The sequence below is a fragment of the Balaenoptera musculus genome, chromosome 20, assembly GCF_009873245.2.
Source record: "Balaenoptera musculus isolate JJ_BM4_2016_0621 chromosome 20, mBalMus1.pri.v3, whole genome shotgun sequence".
In the NCBI taxonomy this organism is placed as follows: domain Eukaryota; kingdom Metazoa; phylum Chordata; class Mammalia; order Artiodactyla; family Balaenopteridae; genus Balaenoptera; species Balaenoptera musculus.
In genome coordinates this window covers 19,913,903-19,925,715 of record NC_045804.1, presented here as the reverse complement: position 1 = coordinate 19,925,715, position 11,813 = coordinate 19,913,903, and the positions used below count along the sequence as shown (strand labels likewise).

Sequence of the window (11,813 nt, the reverse complement as noted above, 5' to 3'; positions counted from 1 at the left end):
AGTCCTTAGGTATAATTCAGAAAAATTAATTGCTGTGAAATACTAGCCTGGTTTCCTGTGGTCACATTACGAGATATAATAATCTACCAAAGCATAAAACTCAGTGTGATAGAGGAGATATCAAATTCTCCTGCTGCTACAGAAACATGTGGAAATCTTCTCAATACAAATTTTTCTACTGCGGCAAATAAGTAGATTGGATAACTGAACCCCATATTAATAACCCTACTATGTCATATTTTAGTTTAAATTTAAAGTCTCAAAAGCTTACAAATACTAGCCAAAAATTCGTGGAATAACACATAGACAAAGTTATTTCTCAAAAAAATTAAAAATGATTTTCATCATTTTAATGAGATTTTAACTCTTTCACTTAAACATAATTGGCTCCAGCCATAAGGAAGAATTGTGTTAAAGAAGAGAGTAAAATTATCATGTTTAATAACTGCAGCTTATATTCCTTTCTAGTTATAAAACTAACTCTTAATTTAAATAAGGCTTCTACCTACCTTGATCACACGTGTTAGTGGATGAAAGTCTTAGCTCAAACTAATTTGTGGCAAAACATTAAATTTAAACAGTATGCTGTTCCAATGACTTCAGTCAAACAACCTCCTACTCCCCCATGAAGCAACAACCAAAAAACATGTTACATTTGTGAATACACATATATAAAAAGAACACAGTTCATGTGTTTATAAAAAGTTCCTCACTGCAGATTTTAGCTGTGACATCTAGGTACAGGGTAATTTACAGCTCTGTAATAAACAGTAAGGTCTGCTTATTTCACATTCTGTCATTGGTGGTGAACTCTCAGTGAGTGTTGACTGATGCATATATGAATGGATAAAAATATAAGAACTGTCCACACATAAACCATAAAGTGCATGAAATAGGTTTAACTCTGTCTTGTAATTTTTACTTTCATAATATAACTGAAGCAAAGTCTAATACAAAGTATTATTTTAAAGTACACTGTTTGTAAAAGAGAAATAATACAGTATCATCTCCTTTTTCAAGAAGGATGTTTGTTGTAAAAAAAAGCGCTCAAACTCAAAAGTAAAAAAGCCATTAGTTTCAGAAAAAAAAAACAACAAAAATGAGCCACTAAAACAAGTAAATCCCAAAATTTTCAGAAATAATGTGCAGGGATTTTGGATACGCCATTTTTTAGGTATTTTTCTTTTTTCTTTTTTGTTTGTTTCTTTGCTTGCTTGCTTGCTTTAATCATATACAAACCTCAATTCAATTCAATGATCAGGATGAGTGTTAATGGGGCTTTTTCTGTGACATTTACAATCCCTTCGATTTAATTTGATAAAGGAAACAATTTAAATGTTTCAGGGGAGGTATGAATTCTCTGTCCAGGCAGTTTGAATGAGGCGGAGCAAACAAACAAATTCCATTCATCAGATCCCCACTGGTGAGATGACACTCCCAGCTCACCATGAGTATGGAGGTCAACACACTTGCAGTGGTTTACTGTGCGATCATGGAGGCTGGGTGCAGCCCCAAGGCACTGAGCACATTCCTCCTGTGCATGAAATTGCTCTGCTCATGCGGTGAGTAGGGAGACCTGTGGGAAAGATCTGGCTTCTGTGGAAGCTTCTGCCAGTGAAATCCACTGGGGATTCTAGGAGGGAGGAGCTGCAGCTTTAGGATGGATGGAGCACCGTCTGTCACGGTGGGTGTTGCGCTGAACTTACACAGGGAGAGAGACTGCCCCATTCACCAGGTCAGGTGCAAAGCACTATGGTATCTATTCTACGTTTCTAGAGAAGACCTAAGGCCAAGCAGTGACTGAGAAATTTAAATGCATTATCTAGTCTTAGGACATTAGAATTAGGGAAAAAACTTCAAAATCATCTATCCACCTAAATTCGTTTTATTCATTTTCCCAGATCACATCTCCAAATGTATAAATGTTTTATTCCTGCTTTAAATATTAGAGGTTTTATGTTTGTATGAAGTATTTTAATCATCTTATAAAATATGATCTTTAAACAGGATAAACTCAGCCCCCAAAAAACGTAAAACAGAGACTCTGAAGAGTGGCTTAGCAATACATATAAACCATTGTTCTTATGCGAATCAAAACCACAATGAGATATCACCTCACACCTATTAGAATGCTTATCATCAAAAAGACAGGATAAGAAATGGTGGCAAGGATGTGGAGGAAAGGGAACACTGGTGCACTGTTGGTGGGAATGTAAATTGGTACAGCAATTGTGTAAAACAATATGGAGGTTCCACACACACACACACACAAATAAAAATAGAACTACCCTACAATCAGGCAATTCCACTTCCGGATGTATATCAAAAGAAAATGAAACCACTGTCTCAGAGATATCTGCACTCCCATGTTCATTGCAGCATTATTCATAATAGCCAAGATATGGAAAAAGCTAAGTGTCATTCAACGGATGAACAGATAAAGAGGAAGAAGAATATAAGAATATATACATATATATATATGTATATCTCCTGCCATTTGCAACAACATGGATAGAGCTTGAGGGCATTATGTTAAGTGAAATAGCCAAGACAGAGAAAGAAAAATACTGCATAGTATCACTTACACGGGGAATCTTACAGAAAAAAAAAAGTCAAACTCACAGAAAAGAGCCTAGAAAAGTGGCTGCCAGGGACTGGGGGAGGAGGGTTAAAGGAAATGGGGAGAAGCTGGTAAAAGGGTACAAACTTTTAGCTCTAAGATGGGTAAGTTCTGAAGACCTAATTTAAAACATGGTGACTATAGTTGATAATATAATTGAAATTTACTTAAAAAGTAGAACTTAAATGTTCTCACCAAAAAGAGAAAAAGATATTTTTTTTAAATTTTAAACATTGTTTTTTATCATTAGTGTGATTTACTATTATGTACCCACATGTGTCTTTTTAGATAAATTATTCATGGAGATTGCAAATATGCTTTATGTGTATTTTAGGATGAAAGAAAATGTGCCAAGGCAGGTGCAAGGGCTAAAAGAATACAGCTTCCTGTTTTCCTTTGTTTCCTCTGTCGAAAAAAAGAAATCACCCCTGAGGAAAGCCTCTAAGAAAGGCCTCTAGTGGTAATTTCTGGAATGGTATTAAATAGATTGCTGTACAAAGGGGAAAAAAAAGGCAAAGCAAGGTGGACTATGGCGTCTATCGTAAAGTGACATGTCAGCAAAGGAGGCGTTTCTCCTGTGAATTCTATAAAAGGTCAGCCCATCCACAACCGAGAGACAGACTCTGCTCCATCCCTTCTGAAGCTACAGCTGCTTCCTCCTAGAATCCCCAATGGATTTCAATCACAGAAGCTTCCACCAAAGCCTGAGTTCCTCCTCCCAGGGCCCTGCACTCAGCATGAGCAGCTCCATATATAGGAAAGGGGGCACAGAGTACCTCAGGGTCGCACCCAGTGTGTATGGGGGGGCTGGAGGCCACGGCACCCGCACCTCGACCTCTAGACACATGGTGAGCTGTGGGAGTGACCTCGCTGAAGGGAACCTGTGTGTTGGCAATGAGAAGATGACCATGAAGAACCTAAATGACCGCCTAGCAAGCTACCTAGAAAAAGTGCGGTCCCTGGAGTAGTCCAACTCCAAACTTGAACTGCAGATCAAGCGCTGGTATGAAACCAACACGCCTGGCACCTGTCGGGACCACAGTGCATATCTGGAACAAATCAAAGAGCTGCGAAATCAGGTGAGGCCTGACACCTGTGCTTTCTACTCCACTGTTCAGCTGCATCATACATCAAGAAGGGCACATATGTTAGGTGGGTCTGAATGGACATTGTAAAGCAAATCAGGCTTAAATGCTACATCTATAAAAATGGCACATTCTATCATCTACCCTTGGCGCTGGAGTACCTGACTACATAATAGGATGACTGTAAACCATACATATAAAAAAATAATCTAATTACATACAAAATATTAAAATTGTATCCTCCAGGCTTATAATCTGTATTTTTATCACAGTTTACCAAGTCAGGACTAAGTGGAGAGTGAACATTTTTTTTCTGGAAAGATCTCAAATTTTTTTATGTGGTAATAAATCTTTCTTAGTTTTTTTACCTAATTTCCATCAACTTTTAAAACCCCAGTCACTTTAGAGATTTTCCTCCTTTCATTTATATAAAAGTTGTAATACAAGTATTACAATATGATCCAGAATACTGGATCATAAATTTCTACGATAAAGTGATTCAGGGTGGAAATGGGGGCAGGGATATTGGTCTTAATGACAAGTGGATTTTAAAATGTCTTTAAAATGTTTAATAATCTGATCATCATCAGCAAGCAGTTCAGAAACCATCTCTACAGTAATAAAATGTTTTATTGCCCCCAATTCAAATTTATTGCAATCGTACCTGCTCCCATGTCATACCAGAAAGCTGGAATTCTCCATTTTATCAATTATGTGGAATAAAAGAAGACTTTGTTCCTAACTGAAGATTTTGAATATGACACAGGACACTTATTCTGTTTTAAAATTCTTATCTAATCAAGAAAAGTGTCCCTTTCATTTTCATTTCTATTTTAACATTCCTCTTTCTTTCCAGCAAAGACCACTCTCTTTTCTTGCGTTGTATTAGACATCAGTGCAATTTGATTCAGATTCCACAGGAAGTTACTCTGGGGTTTCAGGAACCGTGGGGATGTGAGGCAAAGGTGTTTAAATTGCCCCTCTGCCAACAGGTCATTCTTCGCAGGCTCCCACTAAAAACGTTCAAAATCAGCCAACCATTCTCCCCCAGCCGTCTCATGATTTGTGGTTCTGAAGCTATTTGTCATCCCAAACACGTAGGCACAGCCAAATGTTCCATTTACCTGGGAAGACCCAGTATATGAAGGAAGGCAGCTCTCTCCAGGACTAGATGTGCTGAAAGAGACACGCTGTTATAGCATCTTTTATAAGCAGACTTCTGATCCATATGCATCTTAGAGGACTCACCCATTAGGTAACCACTTCTTAAGATCAAGGGCTTATCCATCCTGATAGCCCCAGTGCCTTGCACAAATCCCACCGTATAGCAAGTGTGCATTCGTTCAGCCAAAACTTAGTACACACTAACGAGGTGCTGGGCACTGGGGAGTATGATGGTGAACATAATGTGATTTAGGGGAAACAAGCATGGACAAAGGCAGCACTATCCCACATGGAAGGATAAAGGGAGGGTTGTGTAAGATCATGAAAGAACAGGCAGTTCATCCAGCTCTGTTTTGAGGAGATCAGTGAAGGCTTTCTTGAAACAATGAACTCTAAGCTGAGACCTGGAGGAGGATGAGTTCACCAAATGAGAGGGGCTAAGAGGAAAGTTCTAAGCAGGAACAACATCAAAGGCAAGGCACTCAGTAAGGTCTGATGGCTCATGCTGAATTAAACTCTCCATTTGTAGAATCATAAGAAAGCTGACCAAACCCTCAGGACTAGAGTTGCATTTTATGAGTCTATCACGTTAAATCCCCATCTCGATAGTCCTCCTTTCCGTTTTCACGTGGAAATCCTTGAGATGAACATCATCTTCGATACAAGAGGGGTTGTATCTGAGGATCAACTCAATCACTTTAGACTCCTGTCCAGTTGAAAATGTCATTCTTTCTTGCGCATTTTCCAGATTAAAGATGCTCAACTGCAAAATGCTCGACGTGTCCTGCAAATCGATAATGCTAAACTGGCTGCCAAGGACTTCAGGCTGAAGTAGGTGCTCTGATACCATGGTAACACTTCCTGCAAAGGAGTGCCTTTCAGTGGTCCTTCACGACACTCGGCTTTGCACACTATTGTTGGCAAAGGAGCTACCACTGAACAGTCTCAGAACCTTGGTGTTTAAAGGGTGTTAGAAGCGTTCTGGTCTAGCCCAGCATCAGGACTGGACTTCTCTCTCCCACAGTCCTAAGATATGGTCACCCAGCGTGTAGATGAACACCTCCAGTAACTACTACTGTTCTCACTGTTCAGCTCTGGTTGCTAGAATGTTCTTTTTTAGTAACCTGGCATCTACCTTTTCACCCATTGACCCTCATTCTCTTCTTTGGAGTAATAATAAGGCAATTTACATCTCCCCCTTCTGCCTAAGTGCCTTTCTGTTATCTAAAGAGAGCCATTTATCTACCCTCAGTGATTCTCTAAGTGAGTCATCCATGTTCCTTTAAGCACCTACAAGTAAACAACCCAAGTTCCAGGGGTGACTCTTAATGCTTTCTAGTTTAACAGTGTTTTACAATATGGTCTGACCGACCAAAGAACTAGGTTGATTAAAGCAGTTCAAATTGTGTTCACTCTCTTGTGGTCACATCACACTACGTGTGATCAGAGCTGTTCCTAATAACTGCTTCTACACTAGGGCTTCCTCATCCTGAATTTGTACAATGCATTGGCACTGAAGAGTTCTTTGTGGTTTAGAAGGGCAGCATTTTAATGCTACAAGGGATCAGAAAGAAAGAAATGAGAAAGCAGATCTGAAAATTAAAGCATTAAAAGTTCATATATACAATGGAAAATTACTCAGCCATAAAAAGAAACGAAACTGAGTTATTTGTAGTGAGGTGGATGGACCTAGGGTCTGTCATACAGAGTGAAGTAAGTCAGAAAGAGAAATACAAATACTGTATGCTAACATATATATGGAATCTTAAAAAAACAAAACAAAATGGTACTGATGAACCTAGTTGTAGGGCAGGAATAAAGAGATAGACACAGAAAATGGACTTGAGGACATAGGGTGGGAGGGCAGAGCTGGGGAGAAGTGAGAGTAGCATCGACATACATACACTACTGAATGTAAAATAGTTGGCTGGTGGGAAGCAGCAGCACAGCACAGGGAGATTGGCTCGGTGCTTTGTGACCACCTAGAGGGGTGGGATAGGGAGGATGGGAGGGAGGCTGAAGAGGGAGGGGACATGGGGACATGTGTATGCATATGGCTGATTCGCTCTGTTGTGCAACAGAAACTAACACAGTATTGTGAAGAAATTATACTCCAATAAGGATCTATTAAAAATAAATAAATAATTTTAAAAGGTTCATTAATTCCAGTCAGCATCTGAATGCCTCATTGCATTATCCTTTCTCAAAGTTTACTACTTTAATAAAAATGGGAATATATAAGATCGTAGAGGAGAATGCACGAATTTTTACGATAATTCACTTTGGATGCATCTGTTTACAAAGTAATAAAAATAAACTGATCAAGTGCATTCATTAAGCAAATCTAACTAACCATTATTTAATATCAGTAATGAGAACCCTTTGCTAAAACAGTAATCAGAGCAAAATATTTTTTTGATTTAAAAAAAATACATTCTAGAATTCAGGAACTTTTTTTTTTTTTTTTAGAAAATATGTGCTGTGCTAGTTTGTTTTTTTTTTTTTTAACTTTTGGGTTTATTTATTTATTTATTTATGGCTGTGTTGGGTCTTCGTTTCTGTGCAAGGGCTTTCTCTAGTTGCGGCAAGCGGGGGCCACTCTTCATCGCGGTGCGCGGGCCTCTCACTGTCGTGGCCTCTCTTGTTGCGGAGCACAGGCTCCAGATGCGCAGGCTCAGTAAATTGTGGCTCACGGGCCTAGTTGCTCCGCGGCATGTGGGATCTTCCCAGACCAGGGCTCGAACCCGTGTCCCCTGCATTGGCAGGCAGATTCTCAACCACTGCACCACCAGGGAAGCCCAGGAACTTTTAAAAGTAATTTCAGATTGATTTTTTTACTAATCACTCCAAATCGCAGAGACTATATTATGATCTGATTCCAAGGTTCTCAAGAACATTTTCAGAACGTATAAAGGGAGACACAGTGATGCATTGAAATTGATCTCCTTGTATACCACATAAAGATCGATCTCATCATTTTAAGATCATCTCTTCTATAATGGTTTCAGAAGGACTCAATTATCTCTCCATACTACTTAATTCACAGGTATGAGAGTGAGCGGGGGATCTGCCTAGCAGTGGTGGCTGATCTCCAAGGCCTGAAAATGGTCTATGATGACCTAATCCTAATGAAGACAGACTTGGAGATTCAAACTGAAGGGCTGAATGAATAAAGACCTGATGCTCCTCCAGAAAGAACACGAGGAGGTGAGAAAATATTCAGAAGTGGTGTTGGAAATGATAGAATGGCTCTAGTAATAATAAGGAGGAGGAGGAGGAGGAAAAAGAGGACGATGTGGTGATGGTGGTAGTGGTGAAGATGACAATGACAATGATGTGAGCCCTAACAGCTTTTCATAAGGCTGCTGTCAGGGTTAAATGCCTTAGAGCAGTCTCTGGACCATAATAAGTCTTACCTAAGTTGTTATTTTCTTTCTGTGTTACTCATCCCCAATGAAAGAAGCCAGAAGACTTCCTATGTCTTTTCGGCACAGCCTCACCTGAGAATGTGCTTCAAGACTATAATCAGGGTTTCCCTGGTGGCGCAGCGGTTGAGAATCTGCCCGCTAATGCAGGGGACACGGGTTCGAGCCCTGGTCTGGGAAGATCCCACATGCCGCGGAGCAACTAGGCCCGTGAGCCACAACTACTGAGCCTGCGCGTCTGGAGCCTGTGCTCCGCAACAAGAGAGGCCGCGATAGTGAGAGGCCCGCGCACCGCGATTAAGAGTGGCCCCTGTTTGCCGCAACTAGAGAAAGCCCTCGCACAGAAACGAAGACCCAACACAGCCAAAAATAAATAAATAAATTAATTAATTAAAAAAAAAAAAAAAAAGAAAAGAAAAACTCATAGCTAACATCTTAAAAAAAAAAAAAGACTATAATCAATCAGGATTTCCCCTCTCTAGGAAGTGAGGCGCCGACGGGCTCATTTGGGCAATAAGGTAAACGTAGAGGTGGATGCTGCTCCAGGCCTGAACCTCAGCGCCATCATGAGTGAAATGAGGCAGAAATATGACGCCATGGCCCAGGAGAACCTTCAGAAGGCCAAAGAACAGTATGAGACCCAGGTAATAGCATAATTCTAATGGGTAAGCAAAATGTGCGGAAGCTGTCTTCCAAGAAAGAGATTAACTCATTTCCTTCCTTCCCTCCTCTCCCTCTCCCTCCATCCTTCCCTTCCTTCCACCCTCCCTTCCTTTGTTTCTTACTTTCTTTTTCTTTCTTTCCTTACTTATTTTTTTCATTTTTGGAACTTTAGATTGAAACTCTGCAACAGCAAGTCACAGTGAGCACTGAAGAGTTAAAAGAAAGCAGGGATCAAATAAAGGAGCTGAGACGCACCTACCAGAGCCTGGAGATACAGCTCCAGTCCCATCTCAGCCTGGTAAAGCACATCTAACTTTCAACGCTCATGGGGTGTGTGTTTACTAAGTGCCTGTATCAGGAACTCTGGAAATGCAAATACCTATAAGAAATAACCACCGCCCCCCCCACCCCACCCCGGCCCCTTGCAGAACAGGCAGGGAAACAAGTCAAACAACTGATTATAATGAAAAGACAGAAAAAAATCAAGGGAAAGGGCAAGACACTGCAAGGATGCAGAGGACAAAGTAGAGCTGGAAGATTTCACAGGGCAAGCATCATTTAAAGTAGATCTGAAAAACTGAGATGAATTTTTAATTGAAGAATAGGGGTCAAGACATTCCAGGCTAAGCATAACAGCTCATAATGCATTATGCTGTGGTAACAACCCCCAGATCACGGTGGCTTACAATAACAACACTACATCCTTCATGGGCCGGCTGCAGCTCTGCTCCATGACATTTCCGCTCCAGGGTCAGTCTAAAGGAGCAGACCCTACGTGTTGTGCCAGAAGGAAAGGGACAATGGCCAGACCATGTGACAGCTCTTAAAGCTATCTTCTCAGAAAAGGCGTTTGTCAGTTTCACTTGCATTTCATTAGCTAAAGAAAGAGGGTCACATAACCAAGCCTGGCATCAATGGGTTTAGAAAGTCCAATCCTCCACATGGAAAGGCACCACAAATCCCAGGGAGGGGAAGCAAATACTGAGAACAGTATTACACTATACCACAGTAAGAGAACAGTGAGTGCGAAGCTGAAAACAAATAAACAAAAAAACCCAAAGCCAGTGATCCTAGTTAGGTTTGGCTGGCTGAGGTTGCCTAGATGGAAAGAGTGGGAGATAAAGCTAGAAATATGTGTGATCCCTACAATGACTAGCTATAGAAATTCTCCTCAAAAGAAATTAAAATTGAGCCACCTCTTAAATCAAGTCCTCAAGTAAGAAACATCCTCTTTTTCTTGTGCTCATAGAAAGAAGCTTTGGAGCATACACTAGAGGAGACCAATGCTCGTTATTGTAGCCACTTGGCCATAATCCAGACACAGCTTAACTTCCTCGAGGGCCAACTGGTGCAGATTCGGACCAATACAGAACACCAGAGCCACGAATATAATATCCTCCTTGACATAAAGAGCCAGCTTGAGCAGGAAATTGCTACCTACCGCTGCCTTCTGGAAGGAGAAGATGTAAAGTAAGGCTCTCAGAATCAAGGGGTATGTGTCAATGTCTATACGCTGTTCCATTTTACTGTCCATACCTTAAACTCTGTCACTCGTTCCCCAGCACCAATGCAATCCCTAGCACAAAAGGAATTACACACACCCCACCACTACCACCACCACCAACAAAACAAAAATATACCAACCAGTACGCACATCTCCCAAATACCAAGTACATCCTTTATACTTGAGGTCATGTCATAGGACTGAGGTAGAAGATGGTTGTGGAGGTGATACAGATTACGCTTATGTTAATTTTTATGATTAATACATAATCGAAAGCACTATAACCTTTTAGAGTTCTCATTGCAAGGTCATGAATTGAACAACAGGCCACAGAAGTCTGTGGGAACCAGTTTGAGAATCAACATGTCTTCAAATACCACACCCGCAAAAGGCAACAAGAGAACACAAGATGTAAACTTCCACTGTCATTTTGTTATTTTAATTCAGAAACTTCTAGCATATGTTAAACAGGTCAGTTTTGAAGCTATGGATTTTTCAAGTTAAAAAGTAAGACACTCAAGTTTGAAGTAACAAGCATTGTAAAGGGGGGAAAAAATACAAACAGCAGTAAAACTTACCTCACTCAGATTTTATTTTGAAACAACAAGGCAGGAGAGCGCTTCATTTTCAAAATGGCAATAGCGCTTTTTTCTGTTTCTTTTTCTTTTCTTAAAAAAAAAAACCAGAACTACAGAATATCAGTTAAGCACCCTGGAGGAGAGAGATAAGTGTTCTAATTTTAACACATTTCCTATAAGACTGAATTCTCACTTAGTAGTTTACAACTAACAAGTAAACTGCCACTGGTGAAAAGCAAAGGGAGGTCAGTTCTCAAGTAAACAGATGTACCCTAGGGATGCTGAAAATCAGGCACATCACATAAAGAAACCCTCCATATGGGAAATTTCTCACATTCCCAATGACAGGGTGATTTTCTTGGCCCATGCTATTACTGTCCTGAGACATCCTAAGATTCTGAAAGGGAAAAATAAAATGAAAATGTGCATTTTACTTAATTTAATATGGCATATTTCTTTGGCGGGGAGAGTAGAAAATGTGTAAATTTGGGAAGAGTGGCACATTTTCTGCATTTATTTATAAAATGGACTTAAGATCATTTAAGAAAGAGAATGGATTCAACCTTTTTCTAAAAGAAGGAAATACATACAAAATAATAATAATTTAAAGTTGAGTATTATAAACCAGCAGAGTCATGTGTCTGAATTAACATTTTATATTTAAATCTAAATTCAGATATAAAGAAAACCAGGAAGATTAAGACAGTTGTACAAGAAGTAGTGGACAGCAAGACTGTGTCATCTAAAGTTAAAGAAGTGGAAGAAAGTATGTAA

General features: G+C 39.9%; 1 protein-coding gene across 1 annotated transcript; it reads left to right on the top strand.

Moving 5' to 3' along the window:
- The first annotated feature begins 3,291 nt into the window (after positions 1-3,291).
- Positions 3,292-11,813, top strand: KRT20 (keratin 20). Its single transcript, XM_036835982.1, is given in 9 exon segments — positions 3,292-3,699; positions 5,618-5,700; positions 7,916-8,036; positions 8,038-8,076; positions 8,777-8,938; positions 9,130-9,255; positions 10,207-10,427; positions 11,148-11,191; positions 11,716-11,813. Coding segments are annotated over 9 exon segments (1,302 nt in total).